The sequence below is a fragment of the Panthera uncia genome (genome assembly GCF_023721935.1).
Source record: "Panthera uncia isolate 11264 chromosome E2 unlocalized genomic scaffold, Puncia_PCG_1.0 HiC_scaffold_19, whole genome shotgun sequence".
Taxonomy (NCBI): Eukaryota; Metazoa; Chordata; class Mammalia; order Carnivora; family Felidae; genus Panthera; species Panthera uncia.
Genome location: NW_026057588.1, coordinates 25,612,985 through 25,629,273, shown reverse-complemented (window position 1 = coordinate 25,629,273; position 16,289 = coordinate 25,612,985). Strand labels below are relative to the sequence as shown.

General features: G+C 53.6%; 1 protein-coding gene across 1 annotated transcript in view; it reads left to right on the top strand.

Moving 5' to 3' along the window:
* Nucleotides 1-1,938: 1,938 nt before the first annotated feature.
* The window catches only part of ZNF423 (zinc finger protein 423), a 333,190-nt gene continuing 318,839 nt past the window's right edge, over nucleotides 1,939-16,289 (top strand). The window contains 1 exon segment of the mRNA XM_049621698.1: nucleotides 1,939-2,763. Coding sequence (XP_049477655.1) covers nucleotides 2,724-2,763 — 40 coding nt within the window. The 5' untranslated portion in view covers nucleotides 1,939-2,723.

The window sequence follows — 16,289 nt, the reverse complement described above, 5'->3', positions numbered from 1 at the left end:
TTGAGCTCGAGAGCTTGGCCTCCCCCCATCCTACCCGCCCCCCACCCCGCCTCAGGCCTTTCCCCGCACCCGCCGGCCTGGGCTCCCTAGCCGCAGGGGTGCGGGGGCGGCATCTACTTCCGCTTTCAGCCCAGCATGGGGTGGGAGCCCGCAGGCCCTGAGAGGCGAGCAGGGCCGGGTGGGACCGCGCAGCGAGCCAAGGGGGGCGCGGGCCGGGCTGGCGGGAGGGCTGGGGAACGGCGGGGCACAGGCGCCCTGCTTGGGGCGGGCGCCTCTGCCCGGCCGGCCCCGGCGCGGCTCTCGGCGGGCAGCGGGTTTTTCCCTGAAAGGTTGCCCTGGGTAACTCGTCTCCGAGGGGACACAGCCCTCCCCTCTCCAAGTGGCAACTTATCGATCCGCGAGATTGATAACCCCCAGCGCCGCGCCGCGCACCCGCTTCTCTCTCCCAGCTCTCGGGCGAGCCGGCCCAAGGTGGCGCCACTCGCCCGGGAGGGGGGCGATGTCGGGGCCTCTCCCCCACCCTGGACCCGGCCGCCTGCAGCTGGAGGGGGAGGGGGAGGCTTCAAAGGAATAGTTTAGGGGAGTCGCCTGCGGAAGACTTTTCCCAAGTCCGAGCGCTTCCCCGGCAGTCTCGGAGACCAAACCTCCACCGTCTCGAGAGTGGCAGGGACGCGAGGCGCCCCCTAGTGGCTGGGGCAGAACTTGGTGGGAAGTAGGAGCCGGTTTCTTTTCTCGACCGCCGGGGAAGGCAGCGCAACTGCAATGTGCTGGGGCGGAGATGTTCCTTTTATTGTCTTAACTAAGAAGTGCGCAACCAGAGGCAGGAACCCTACAAACGCAGGTGTGGGGCGCCAGAGTTGGCTCAGTGGTGGAAGAGTTTGCCGATGTGGGGTAGAGATGGTCTTCAAACACCGACCAGTGGGCAGAATTCAAGAGGGAGAAGCCAAGTTCGGGGATAATTCATGTGCGAGGGGCATAATTTGCAGAAGAGGCAGTGCTAGGGCAATTCACCCCAGTTGGCCCCCCCGCCCCCCTTTGCAGTTTGTGACGCTAATGCATCTGGGCTAGCTTGACAGCGCGCGTGGGCCCTGTGTCTGTTTCCTCCTCCCTCCCCGGGTGCCGCGGGCGCCCAAGTCGGGGCCCCGCGTGCCGGTACGGTGCCCGCGCCCGCGCCGTGCCTGCCGCCGCCGCCGCCGCCGCGGTCCGGGTTTTGCGGGCGGCCGGAGCTGTATTTCCAGCGCTGTCCATCGCTCGGTGCTGTTGGCCCTCTCTCCGTCTGATCCGAGCCGGAGCAGTGCGGGGCGCCCCACGGGATCAGAGCGCTCCCCCGCCGGGACTCCGCTCCTCACATCCTCCTGCTGGGACCCGGCTACATTTCCAGCCAAGCCTGGCTTTATTATGTGTCTCTGCAGTGCAGCCCCAGCAGCCGGATCGGGAGGAGGAGAGCCAGCGACCACAAAGAAGACAGGAGCGCAAGGGAGGCTGGCGGGCGGGCCGGCGCCGGCTGGAGCGCGGAGGAGCCGGGGCGCAGCCGCCGCCGCCGCCGCTGCCCGGGAGGACGGGAGCCCGGCCGCCGCCTGCTCGTCCTCCTCCGCCGCCGCGGCCGCCGCCTCCCCCCTCTCCGAGCCCTTGGCCCATGGAGGCAGCTAGCGGGGCCGGCGACTTGGCACCGGCCTGGGGATCGGCTGCGCGCCGCGCGCTGAGCACCGCAGCCCGAGGGCAGGCAGCGGCGGCCCGGCGCACGGGCTGAGCGATGCCCGGGGCACGGGCGCGCCTGCCCGCCGCCGCCTGAGCGCCCCCGCGCGCCCCTTCCTCCTCCGGGGGGCCGGCGCCGGACCGAGCCGAGAGCCAGAGAAGGGGGCGTGAGCCAGGGGCCCCGAGCTGCGGCTTCCGAGCCACTGCGGCCGTTTCGAGCCCTCCCCCCCCCCCACCCGCTCCCAAGTAGGCTGAGTTGAGGGAACCCCCCTCCCCATCCATCATAATCTCCAAACCAGGCGTTTGGACATTTTTTTATCCATTAATATTTATTATTTTTTTTTGTGTGCGGCAGGGGCTAATTTGAAGGCTTTTTTTTTTTCCGGGGGGTGCTGAGCTTCCGCGCTCCCGACCGCCTCCCGGTCTCCACCCCCCCTGAGACCCCCTCGACTCCAGCCCCGTCCCCCCCCTCCTCAGATGGGTTCATTGTGAGCTCCGCACCGGGCTGCGTGGCCGGACGCCTGCAAACTTTGCACAAAAATCCGGCAAGGGGCGGAGGAGCAGAAGGAGGAGGAGGGTGAGGGTGGCGGTAGGGTGGGGGAGGGAGGGAGGGGGCCGCAGGGGCCGGGGGCCGGCGGGGGGTGGGGAGGAGGAGGGGGGCGGCTTTTTTTTTTTTTTTTTTTTTTTTTGCATAACTCGGCTCGGCCGAGTGGCCTCCGGACTCCCCGCGCCGCTGGGACCGCCGCTGGGACCGAGAGCCCCCGGCTGCCGCATTGCAACAGGCAGGGCCCCGGCGCGGCCCCCGGGCCTCCCCCCGCCCCCGAGCGGCCTCGGCCGGCCCGGGCCGTCCCCCCCAGGGAGGCCGCCCGGGACCTGCGATCCGCTCCCCGCAGCCGCCGACCCGGCTGCAAAAAAAAAAGTTTCCGAGAGGCAGGCGGAGGAGAAGGGGGAGAAGGGCAGCCCGGAGCGGCGGGGGGCGGCGGGGGGAGCCGGCCGCGGAGGGCGACGGAGCGCCGGGAGCCCCGGACATGTCCAGGCGGAAGCAGGCGAAGCCGCGCTCGGTGAAAGGTGAGCGAGCGAGGCCCGGCGGAGGCGCGAGCGAGCGGGGAGGGAGGGAGCGAGGGAGGAGGGACCGGCGGGCGGGCGGCCGGGGACCCGCGCGAGCGAGCCGAGAGGAGGAGGAGGCGGCGGCGGAGGAGGAGGCGGAGGCGGAGGAGGAGGAAGAGGAGGGGGAGGAGGAAGCCGCGAGCGGGAGGCGGAGGCGGCGGAGGGGGCACGCTGCGGACACCCTGCCCGCCCAGACCCTCTCCCGGCTCCGCGCCGCCGCCCGCGGGGGACCCGGGCCCGGGGGTGCCGCTGAGGGGCTCTCGCCGCTCCCTCCGTGCGGGCCCCGGGCCCGCGTGGCCAATCAAGGGGTGCGGGCCTGACTTGGCGGGGATTGCGAATCTCGGTGGCGGCGGCGGCGGCGGGCGGGCGGCGGGAGGAAGGAAGAGGCGGTGAGCACGGGCGCCCGGGAGGCCGGCAACCCCGAGGCCGCTCTCGCCCGGCCCCGGGCCTTGCCGCCTTTCCTCGGCCCGCGCCTTGTCGCCCCGGGACTCGGAGGGCGGCGGGCAGAGCTTGCGCGCGCCCTGGGCGCCGCGTCCCCGCCCCGGCCACCAGGCGCCCCCTCCCTGTCCCTTGCCCGAGCCGCGCTCCCGGCCCGGGCCCCCGCACTTCCTGCCTCCTCCACCGAGGCCAACCGGGCCGGGAGCCTCCGCCAGGAGTTCATTGTCTGCGCAGCGCCGGCAGGACGCGGGTCCCCAGGGGAGCGCAGCGGCCGCCGCGCGCGCCCCTTCGTGGAGGGCGCCCGGGACCCAACCACGGGCATTGGGCGCTTCACATCCTCGACACCTAGGCCAGCTTCCTGTGTCGGGTCCCTGGAGTGCGCACGTTAGTAAGGATACACAACACACACGCACACACACAAACACCCCCCCCCCCCCTTCCTTCGTCTTCTTTGCTTTGCTTTCTATTTCCATCAAGGGCCCCTGGCTCTGGTGGGCCCCTGGAGAGCAAAGGCCCTAGGGAGAGGCCGCGCGCAGGCGACGGAGCCCCTCCCCTGCCCTTCTCTCCCCCCACAGCTGGCCTCTCCAGGCCTGCCTGCTGCTTTGTGCCGATTCCAGCGCCTCGGGTGGGTGCCCGGCCGGCCCGTCGCGCTGAGAGATGACAGAGGAGGGACAGGATGAAAGCTGCTACGTCTCTGGAGCCAAAAGTCCCGAGGCCCTTGTCCTTTCCCAACTCCCCTGATGACCTCTGGCCCGAGCCCAGTACTGCTCTGAAAAGTTCATTTCCTGGAGGCCTGCGCGGGAAGGCGCTGGGGCCCCGCTCCCTTCCTGCCAGCCTTGCTCCGGGCTGGAAAGGCTGGGACTGAATCTGGCAAGGAAGGTCGTGAGACACCCGCCATTGCTGTCCTTCTAGAGTCCCAGCAGATTCCAGGGCGCCTGGCTGAGCAGAGACTGTCCCTGTCATCTTAGAGGCAGACAAACTCAGTCCAAACTCTAGGCAAGGCAGCTGCACCCTTTCCTCTGTTTCCTTGAGAGAAGCTGGTCTTGTTCCCCTCTCCAGGGCGGGCATCCCAACCTGGGATCACGTGGCCTGCTGCCCAGAATTGGGGATCCAGAGGGTGTTCTGATCCAGGTGCAAGGAAATCAGAAGAGAACCCAAGAAGGTGACAGGCAAATGGTAGATGTTCGTCCTTTTGCTGAATAGAAGGGCTCTATGGCTTGAAATAATACTTGATTTCTTTTCTCTTTCCGTGGCTCACTGCTCAGTCCTTACTCCTTCAAGAGCCAGTAAGATGGCCCAAAAGAAAATGTTGACTCGGAATCTGTGGTTGGTAAAGCAGTTTTATTTAACTCCCATAGTTGATTTTGAGTTAAATCTATGGCTAGGAGCAGGTTTTTCATAAAGGAAGATGCAAAGTTTACCTGCCTCTAACCTCAATCTCTGCCTCCAAACCTCCTTATTTTAGAAGGTGAGACACAGAAAGCAAAGGTAGAGCAATTTGCAGGGAACAGATGGGTGGGTGTTTCAGAGTTGCTCGAACCTGATTCTAAAGCCACTCTGTGTATCTCTGAGAAAGACTCAAGAATTGGTCTCAGTCTTTCATGAAATGAGACTTGACATGGTTTTTAATGAATGTCTCTCTCCAAATCTATATGTGTGTATGTATAGCCGACAACTGCAGCTAATTGGTAGGGGAAGGACAGCAAAGTGGGAACGAGACCAGTGTAGGCATTTTGAGAAGTACTGTAAATATCAACCACGCAGCGTCTTTCTTCCCTTGGAGCCTGAGACCCTCTGTTTCTCCCTGCGGTTCTTTGCATTTTCCAAAAGCGGCTACAACCCTGGTCTCTCACCACTTTGTCTTTTATTCGTTTTACTGGGGTGGATAGGTGGAGATGTGGCCACTTATCAAGGGAGGAATTAAGAGAGATGATAATTTGAATAGATAAGAGTTTCAGCAGGTGATGGATTTATGGCTTTTCAAGAACTGCCCCCCCCCCCCCCCCCGCCCCCTTTCTCAGGCAATACTCAGAGTGTGTGCTTGAGTGTGGACAGCTCCACACCAAGTGTTTAAAATGACAAGGTCCTCACCTTTAAAGATGCTTGAAGGTGCTTCTTAAGGAACAGTGGTGCCTTTTAGATTTTGTTTTATTTTGTCTCCACTGCTGTGTGTCAGGGCTAACGTGGAGGCATTGTGGACTTCCCCAGCCCGCGCATTCTGCTGTGAAAGTCGCTTGACTGTAATTCGTAATTGATCTCGGAAATGTGAAAGCCCATAGCAGGAAGGAAAGACAGAAATATAACAATTTCTAATGGATGCTCAGAAAGTGTGATTTGAAAGCCCCGGCTTTGCTGCTCTGAAAATCAAACAGGCCTGGGGTGTGTGTGTGGAGGGGTTCTCACTTCCCACTCATGGATACATTCTTCCTTCTGGAGTGGGGTCACTTGTCCCTGTGGCTGTTTGTCCTTCTTTGGAAAACCCATCTCCCAGGGAGGACACCCAGCAAATAGGGAAGGGGGCCAGGGCACTAGGATGGGGGTGGGGTGGGGGGTGGGGTGGGGTGGGGGTGGGGGGTGGAAATAGCCTCATTGGTTTTCAAAAGCCTTCTGATTAAAAACAAACAAACAAACAAAACACACCAAAACCCCATGAATGTTACAAAAGTCATGTTTTCTGACCGATTTTCCCTCTGTACACCATTCCCTTTCCCTTTCTGTCTCCTGGTGGTGTGGTGGGGCAGTTGTGAGATGATTTGTTTCCTTTGATAATTTTGGCCTCATTCTCCAGGGCTGTTCTCATCACATCTCACTGATGTTATTTTGGCTGATGATATCAGGTGACTTGGTAACCTGTCTCCCTTCACCCACACTGCCTCCTCAGATCCACGAAACAGCCTATTTATTTATGTATATGGAGAATTAATACATCTTTTTTCCCAGCCTCATTTTAAAACTTTTGAATAATTTTAATAGTTGCTTTTCTCCATCTAACAACTGCTTGTTAATTACAGTTCTTAATATTAATTAGCACTCAGGCTGTGTCCATGTACCCCCCCCCCCCCCCAACATCCAAAACCACCCCCAGTGAGTTCTCTGCACTCCTCTCCTTTTCTCTGTCTTCCTCTCCTGCCAGCTCTTAGCTCCTCAAAAGTCCATCTTAGAAATTTGGTGGTCTAGGGACTTGGGAACAGTGTTCGCCACTGCTTGTGTTTCCATGGAAATAATTGAGATGTAATAAATAGAGGCGTTCTGAGGTTACAGGTTTCTTGATTCAGCTGAGACCACATACAAGTGTAAATTGCCGAGATTTGTTTGGCTAAATGTACATGATCTTGTAGGAAGGGCAAAACAAATCCTTTATAGGTTCTTTAGCTTTCTGTATGGATTGGGCAGTGACATTTAATCCTAATATTTAGTCCCCCCCGCCTCTCTTAAGTCCCCGACCTCTCAGTGACTGGAAGAGCCTGTCTTACTCTAGAAAACATCCCTTATGTCTAGTAATTGCTGTTTAGATTCTTACACCTGTTTCCTTGCAAAAACTTAATAAGCAATAAAATAAGATAACTATGTGCCTCTGGCAGGAGGACCGTGCTAAACGTTTAACCATAAGGTGCCCAGCAGTGCATTAATAACAGAAAGGTGCAAAATGCTGGTGACTTTACAGTCATAAAGTAACTTAGTAGAACCAGCCAGCCCTGGCACTGCTGTAGCATGCTACAGTGTGTTAGCAGAGGAGGAGGAGGGAGAAACGAGAGAAGAAACAGAAGTGCAGCATCTTTGAGCACAGTGTTGCTAGCTGGAGACCAAAGGGGGATCTGGTTCAATCTAATAGAAAGTTGCAATAATTGCTATATCGGTAGCCAACTCTTAAGCTGGTGGCTGTGGAATTCTTCCCCTGATGTAGGATTTAATAGTCTGGCAATTAGATGCATTGATTTCTCTTAACTGTTCATTTGGATGTGTAAACGAAAGGAACTCGCCACTGAGGCTGATTGTACAGGCGTGCTTGCTGCCTGGCTCTTGGAAAAAGGCTGATGTAGGTGGTGGTAGCAGCACAGGATTGTTCAGCGCGGTTTTGAGGCCAGGTCCCTCTTCCCTTAAAATTTCTGCTTGTAAAGTGAACAAACAGCACCTGTTGTTCAGATACTGTTTAAAAATAAACAATTAAAGAATAAACTGAAAGCTGTTTGTGTTATGTTTGAAAAGGAAAGCCTCTTTCCTGCTGCAGATGCTTATAGAGTAGCATCTCTGTCTTCGAGTGGCTGGACTCCTGTATTTTTGGCAGGTGGTCTGTTAGGTACCGGAGGAAAAAGTCACACAACACCGTGGCTCTGGGTTCCAAAGGGACCCCCTGCTGGAAATTGAGTGAGTTCTCTACCCCCTCCTCCTTAGCAATAGTTTGGGGCCTCGGACCAGTGGATCCATCAAGCCCCGAAGAGGTATGGGGAGTTGGCATCTTGGACCCCTTGCACTCCGGTGGGTGTGTTGGAGTGTGCAGATAATGACCTCTCACAAACACGGGCACCTCTTACAACTCCCCGCTCCTGAACCTGCAGGGTTCTGTAAGTGGCACCAACTTTTGACACGCAGTCATCAAAAACTCTTGTTGGTAAGCTAGCAGAAGATGACTTAGCTTTCCTGAATACCTCCCCAACTCCAACCAGCCCCCACCGCGTCTTTTTTTTTTTTTTTTTAACTAAACAATGTGTAGATTCAGTTAACCCTTTGGTCGAGGTTGAGATGGATTTACCTTTCCTGGACCTTGTCTATGGTACGCTGGTGTTTGCAAAGAATATTATCTTAACGTCTTGAAAACGTTTCCCATAGATATCAGGGCTTCTATCTGTGGGTCTAGGGTAATTGCAAAAGAATAATACCTTGAAAGCTGTTAGTGGGCACCCCATTGCTGTGGGTAGCCAGGGAAAACCTGGATTGGTGAAATTGACAATTTCTGCAGGTTCCTCTCAGCTTGCAAGGGCATTTTGTGCCCCATTAGTCAGGAATCAGAGTAGTTTTGCACCCAAAATGGACTAATTAAGCCTGGATCAGTTATATCCCGTTTGAAGTTTACAGCGCTGTCAGCTCCCTCTGCCTACGGTGGGAGGGAGGGTGCAGTGGAGTGGGGGCCATGCTGATGGAAAGTTTTGATTCATAGCTTACCTGACAGGATCGGTGGCAGCCAACGATTGGGGTTGTACACTCAGTAAATACAAATACTTCACCTCTTTTAAGGAGCGCCAATTAGCTGATTGCGCTGTGTGGCTGTCTTTAAGGAGAATGCTGTTTTACCTATCTTCTTGTACAAAGGTTTGATTTTTAATGTCTTGTGAAAAGGATTCTCTTTGTCTTGATTGATGTCAGGAATAAAAGCATGATGGTAATATCCCTTTGAAAGCTATTGTATTGTCAGCCCTGGCTGACAGCGGGAGGGCCTCCCAGCGTTATAGATTAGTGCTGTGAAAACACTGACATTTTCTTTGTTACGTTGCTGTTGTTCTACTTGCAAAGTCAATTACACAATGTTGGAGCTCAGTTACCCAGTTGACTTTGGAAGTAGCAGCGGCTTTCATTCTCTTCTTAAAGATATAATTTTCCTTTGTTGTTGTTATTTTGTTTTGTTTTCTTTCTTTCTTTTTTTTTTTTTGACCTGCCTCCCTCTGGTTACTACCCCCCCCGTACCCCCCCCCCCCCCCGAGTCTGAACTGTTCGCTAGGCAAACACACTCTAGTTTTCAATTGTGACAAGTCACATTCAAAGATTGCCACGTCATTATCTCCGAATTCTTCTGCTCATTCACATTTCAGTGGCTTCTTATTGATATAGTGATTACAGCAGCCAAGATACATAAAAAAACCCATCAAATGAGATTACAGTGTTGATAATATCTTATCAAGTGGGTTGTTCTCTGGATTTGGGGTTCTTGAGATTGGCAAAGTCAGAGTTTTCTTTCTTTTTTTTTTTCCTGTAGACTCTGGCCCGGGCTGAACCAGGTTCCTGGGTTGATGGGACCCCAGCAAACAGGTTTTTTTTTGTTGTTGTCTTAGAAGATTCATAAGTATTCCGATCTCAGAGGCTGGAGCTGTTGAGTTTTGGACCGAGAATCCTGGATGACATTACGGCAGGGGTGGAAGGGGTCTCGTAAGAGAATCATGTCACCCGTCCCTCCCCCATTGAAGATGGCAGACTGGAATTATAAAGTGGTCTATGTGTGTGTCATTGCCGGGTGCCCCTGGACTCAGGAGTGATTTGCATTCCCATATAAGTGCATGGAGGGGAAGCAAGGCTTGAACCATCTGAAGCTGGAAATGGTCAGGGTGGGTGTTTCTTATTCAACCTCTCCCTTCCCCTCCACCCCAGCCCTGCCTTCTCCAGAAAGAGAAGAACCTCTAACTTCCTTAGTTCTTTGAGCCTGTCCCGAAGAGGCCGTTCCCTGAGAATGGCCGAGAATGGTCCGGCACTAGGAGGCTGCTGTTGCGGGCTTCAGATGACAGGGACCCATCAGGAAACTCCGTCCGAGGACACTAATTGTGGGCCCCCGAAGTTATTATTATGAACCACCAGACAAGAGCTTGTGCTCGCCAGCAATTTGTCAGGACTAATTTTGTTTTTCTCCAATAATTGAAAATTAATGTCTTGAAGTGAAAGCAGATGTTCATGCCATCTTCTGAATTGGGATATAAAATGGGGCTCTGTAGATGGGCTCGCTAATTTAACAGCAATTTTCCTCACGGCTAATGGGGGTGCTGGGGCTGCCGTCACCTGAAGGACGGGGTGAGGGCATGAGGGAGAGAGAGAGGGAGAACGTGCCGAGCCCACTTGTGCAAATTCTGCTGTCTGAGGTGCAGGGGGGCCAAGCCAAGGGAAGGACAGCATGGTGGGTGTGCTCATTTTGGAGGGGGAATAGGTCGCTAAAGATTTTTCCTTGGGCTGTGAAACTTGGATGCTTCATTGTTTCGAATACTCCTTTGCACAAGAAGTATTTATTGAGGTAATTCATGGCATTATGCTGGAAAAGGTGAGGGGAACCTTGATGTGGGGAGAGCATGGATTCCTGCAGAGGAGTGCATTCTCGGCTGTGTGCTCATCACCTCCCCCGGGCGCCTGCCTGGCTCGGTCTGAAGAGCATGTGACTCGTGATCTCCGGTTTGTGAGTCCGAGCCCCACGTGGGGTGTAGAGATGACTTAAATAAATTAATGAAAAAGAATTGCACGTCCCCAGTTCAGGTGTGAGAGATGCGCACCCAGCTGGTCTAAGGAGGGGCCCAGAACTCTTCATTTTTTTTTCCCTTTTAAAAAATTGAGGTAAGATATACATAACCTAAAACTCTACCATCGTAACCATTTGTCAGGGTACGGTTCCGTGGCATTCGTACGTTCACGTCGTTTTGCAGCCATCCTCATCACGAACTTTTCGATTTCAGGTGGCACCTAGGTGGTGGTGGGTTGGGGGTCTCAGCCCACAACCCTTGGAGGAAGTCACCCAGTTCAAGGCCTCCATTTTCCAGGGTAGACGTGAGAAGCAGGCTCAGAAGGTGGAGGGACTCTGGAGAGCCGGCGGTGTGTTTCCTTGCTCTAGCCTGAGAAGCGAGATAGGCGTGTCCAAAGGTAGGGCAGGGCACTGGATGAGTGACCTTATCATGGCCGGTGGCAGGCGGCAGGGCAGGGTTGGGGGGGCTAGCAGCTGAGTGACCTGGTGACCAGTGTCAGGATTAGAACGTTTGTTCTCTCCCCTTGGGGACACCATTCATTTGGGCCTGGTTGGCTGTGAGCTTGCCCGGTGACCCTGGTGGGGCAGATCCCCATGGCCCCCAGGCCTGCCGGCCAGAACCCAGACAGCTCCCCCAGCCCTGCCCCCTGCAGGCCGGTTTGTTTGTGATGAGGAAAGGGAGGGACAGCTGTTCCAGAAGGGCCACCTGGTTGCCTTCCTTTCCAGTCCTAGAGTGCCAGCCACCCCTGCCCGCAGGTCTGGGCATTGCTGACGCTTATACTATTCTCCTCCTCCTTGGAGGTGCCAGGCACCTTTGTCTCTCCCCCGGTTTTCTCTGTAATTGAAATTCGCCCTTTCATTACCTGGGCATGAATTATTTTTTTGCAACGTTGTCATTCCCTGTCCTGCTGTGAGGTTTATCTCTTCTGTTGATCCTAATTAAATAAAACATACTGTTCACCTAACTCCTGTTGCACTGAATTTTACCTGCCTGAAGGCAGAGTGATGGCCATCTGGGCTTGGTTAGGGATCAGGGCATGGCCGGAGAAGGAGGCTGGGTGGTAGTGGCTGGGTGTGACTCCCTTTTCTGGGGGGCTGCAGGACCCTGAAGCCACCAGCAACACATAGCAAATTTCTGGTCCCTGAGCCAGGGGTATGGCTTGGTCCTTAGCCCCCTGGGGCTTGGGGTCTGAACCTGGGGAGAGGAGACACAATCACCAGGTCTAGGGAGTCCCCAGGGAGAGGGTGAGGGAGGAGAGTGGGCTCCCAGAGGAGGGGAGATGGGAAGAGGGGGCAGGCTCCTGTCACCTGGGGCGGAGGCTGCAGAGTACTGGGTTCTCTGGGGAGCAGTGAGCAATGTCCAGGACTGTCCTTGGTGTCCAGGACAGCTCTGCAGATGCCCTGTGCCCCTCAGGGAGAGAGTGGCCAGCCAAGGGCCTGGCACGCATGTTGGGAAGATTCGACTTGTGCTCTTTTTGCCTTTGAACTTCTCAGAATCCTGCCAGTCCCAGGTTGGAGGTCACTTCATTCAGATCTCTTTGGGTGTGTTTGTGGCATCCTTAGTTTCATCCAGTCTGGACTTGCACACTTCCACTCTCCGGGAGCTCACTACCTATATGTATTTTTAGCTTGAGGTTCAGATGTTCTCTTTCCATTAAAGTGTAATCTGCCTCCACAATGTAGGTATGTTGGTCCTGGATCTGTGTCCCAGGGCCTTAGGGAGTAACTCAGATCTCCAGTTCCCAGAACAACCCTACTGAGAATTGGCAAAGGTTTCCCTGCCCCCCTCACTCAGGGGGGCAGGAAATCACGTATGAGATGTGGTCAACCTGGTGGGCTTCCAGGACCCCACACTCACTGGTTGATGGTGTTGACCTGAGCTTCTGGGTCCTTGTGTTTATCCAGGATTTCTTAAGCGAGTGGATGTGCAGACTTTAGGGGAATAAGTGAATGTGTGGGCAAGTGAGTGAGGGAGTAGTGAGGAAATGACTGAGCGGATGCACCCCTAGATGAAGGAGAGTGGGGGATCTGACTGGGGCTCCCCTCGCCATCTTTGATGGGCTCTCCTGCCCCCTCCAGCTCCCCCCAGCCCCCGTTCTGCATCAAGAAGTGAGAGATACCCCTTCGCTGAGGTCTTGGAGCCCTCCTGCCCCTTGTGGTGGGGGATGGCTTGTGCCTCCTCTCCCTCTATCCTCACCCACACTGGGGGTGCAGCTCTCTGCGGTGAGATTAGAGCTACTGGTGACTCAAGGCTTGGTGCCAAACATTATGCTAGATTGTAAAACATCATTTTTGAGTGATAAAAGCAACAGGAGACTTTCATACTAAATCCTCAATAAAAATGCTAAGCAAATTCGAATGCTAATTCTAAATAAAACAAGCTTTTCACTGAATAAACTCCCCACCACACGCTCCTCCTGTCCCTTCCTGCCCCAGGGGGCTTCGGACTGGACGTTTTTGAGCCGGCTCAGGACTGGCCAGGCCTGTGCAGCCCAGCTTTTATCAAGTGGCCTTCTGGACCTTCCTCGTCTTTCAGGGATCCTTTGCCCCTGAACAGCACTAGGAGTGAGGGATGGAGTTGGGGGAAGTTTGCAGGAAGGAGAAGATGAGGTGTGTTTGTAAGAGAACCTGGCAGTTAAATAAAACTCAGAATGAGGGGCGCCTGGGTGGCTCAGTCGGTTGAGTGACCGACTTCGGCTCAGGTCATGATCTCACGGTTTGTGAGTTCGAGCCCCGCGTCAGGCTCTGTGGTGATGGCTCAGGACCTGGAGCCTGCTTCTGATTCTGTGTCTCCTTCTCTGTCCGCCCCTTCCCCACTCATGCTCTGTCTCAGAAATAAATAAACATTAAAAAAATTTATTAAAAAAACCCAACAACTCAGAATGAAAAAGAAAGATTCCTTTCTGGCTGAAGGCCTGAGTCAAGTTTGATTTATTTTTGTCCGGGGATGTGGGGGTTGTGGGCTGGAGGAAACATGCTCTGTGATCTTGGGCAGGACAGTTCCCTCTATGGGCCTCAGTTTCCCTGTCTATGAAATGGGATGGAACTGATTGGATCAGCTACCTGCCTTCAGTAGTTTAGGATTTTAATTCCTGGAACATAAGAAGGGGAAAACGCAAGAAGCTTTGGTTTTAAAATAATACAGGCTGGGAGCACCTGGGTGGCTCAGCCCACTAAGCATCTGGCTCTTGATTTGGGCTTGGTCATGATCTCACGGTTCATGGGTTCAAGCCCCATATTGTGTTCTGTGCTGACAGTGTGGAGTCTGCTTGGGATCCTCTCTCTACCCCTCTCTCTGCCCCTCCTCTGCTCACATACTCTCTCTCTCTTAAAATAAATAAATAAACTTAAAAAAAAAAATAATACAGACTCGGGGCTCCTGGCTGGCACAGTGGGTAGAGCATGCAAGTCTTGATCTCCGGGTTGTGAGTTTGAGCCCCATGTTGGGGGTAGAGTTTACTAAAAACAAACAAACAAAGAAACAAGCAAAAAGTATGGAAAAATAATAATACGGGCTAGAAAGATATTGTTAGGTCTTTTCAATTTACTCTGTAAAGTGACCAATCCGCAGAGTGAGAAGTTTGAAGAGGCAGCTCTAGGGAGTCCTGTGCAGGGCGGTTGGGCTCTTGCTCCCTTGCTCCTGTGGCCCTTTTGAACATTGAGGGAAAAATCAGGTAAGAGAAGCGTCAAGGGCTTGACTGTGATGTTGGTGTCTTTCAGGTGTCGGAGAGTTCAACTGGTGGTGTCCTTGGCTCTTTTGGCTCCAGGGGCTTTGCCAGACATCACTGGAGCAGGTTCCCTGGTCTTTCTCTGACCCAGGGACTCCGTGGGTAGAGGATGACCGGGTCCCAGGTGTGCCCATTCAAAGCAAGCAGCTTGGCCAACCTTGATCCCTGCGGAGGACACACGGAGGGCTTACTTGTACCAGACCCTGCCTCCAGCTCATCCCGCCTGTCCCTCTAGTTCTCACATCAGCTCTCGGACTGATCTCCGTTTCGCAGAGGTACAGACAGGCACAGAACTACCTTGCCCAGAGTCACACGGCTGGAGGTAGCAAACCTGTCAATGACCATTACCTTTATTTATAACTGCCCAATGGGCCAGAAAAGGCAGCAGAGAAGCTCATGCTTTCTTCTGGGGCTGGAGAGGTCCCCGGACTCTGGGCTAGGGGAGGGGGCCGGGAGTGAAGGCACAGGAGCTGTGTTCTGCTCGCCACCCGCCTGTGTAACCTGCCCTTTGGGGATCTATAGTCATATCTTTTAAAATTTTTATTTGTTTTTTTATTTTTAAAATTTTTAATTTTTTAATCTTTTAACACTTATTCATTTTTGAGAGATGGAGAAAGAGAGAGCATGAGTAGGGGAGGGGCAGAGAGAGAGGGAGACACAGAATCCGAAGCAGGCCCCAGGCTCCGAGCTGTCAGCACAGAGCCTGACGCGGGTCTCAAACTCATGAACTGTGAGATCATGACCTGAGCTGAAGTCGGACGCTTTACTGACTGAGCCATCCAGGCGCCCCTATAGTCACATCTTGAAAAAAAGGTTTACACATCTTAAAAAATAATTTAATGCCTTTCTTCCCCAGAGGTAAGCACTGTTCTCCACAGTTATCTTTTCTCCCAGAACTTTTTTGGTGGTGCATTTACACAAAAACACATGCATATGTATCCATATATACATAATTTTAACCCTAGATAGTATCATGTACTGCTTGGATCTACTTTCTGTTATGTGCTATTTTCAAGTAGCAGTGAGTTTCCAGTCTTGGTGGTACTTCAATATCATTTTAGGCACTTCAAGGAATAACATTGCCTGTTAACAAGTTGGATGCTTAACTGGCTGAGCCACCCAGGTGCCCCTGTTGTATTTTTAAAAATGTTTAATTACTCATTTTGAGAGAGAGAGAGAGAGAGAGAGAGAGAGAGAGAGAGAGAGAAAGAAAGAAAGAGAAAGCAAGCCTGTACATGCGCACACAGTGTTTGGAAAGGGCAGAGAGAGGGAGAGAGAGAATCCCAAGCAGGCTCTGTGCCATCAGCACAGGGCTCCGTCTCACGGTTCCTGAATTCATGACCTGAGCTGAGATCACAAGTCGGACGCTTAACCGACTGAGCCACCCAGGCGCCCCTCTGTCTTTTTTAAAGCTTCCTGGGGGAATATGAATGTGCAGCCAGGCTGAAGAACTGTTCGTCTGGGAAAGACCATCATGTTCGTGTTGTAGATCTACTCCACTTCAGCAGCCATCATTCTATAGAACGGATGCACCACAGTCTATCTACAGTTCTCCATTGATGGACATTTATTTGTTTTTCAGTTTTTCACTGTGAAAAACAATGATGCAGGGAGACTTCTCATTTATAAATCTTTGTGCTTCTTAGGCTAGATTCCTAGAAAAGGAGTTGTCAGGTCAAAGGGTAGTCACTCGAAGAATATGATAGATATTTGTACATTGCCCTCCACAAAGGGTATACCAGTTTATCCTTCAATAAGTGTGCGAATGTAGGTTTCTCTTAATCCTTGCCCACATACTGATGTGTTCTTTTTTTTTCTCCTCCTCTTCTTCCTCCTCCTTCTTCTCCTTTGTCTTTTTCTTCTTTCCCCCTTCCTCTTTTTGCCAGTCTGATAGACAAGAAACAGCTTATCTTTTAATTTGTATTTCCTTAATTACTACCAGGGTTGGCCATTTTCCTTATGCTTATAGACTGTTTTTATTTATTCTTCAGAAGGGGCAGCTGGAGGTTTGGGCATTTCTTTCCCTAAGTCCTTTATTCATGTCTCTTCTTCCTTCCTTCCAACCATCATCCATCCATCCATCCATCCATCCATCCATCATCTATCCATCCATC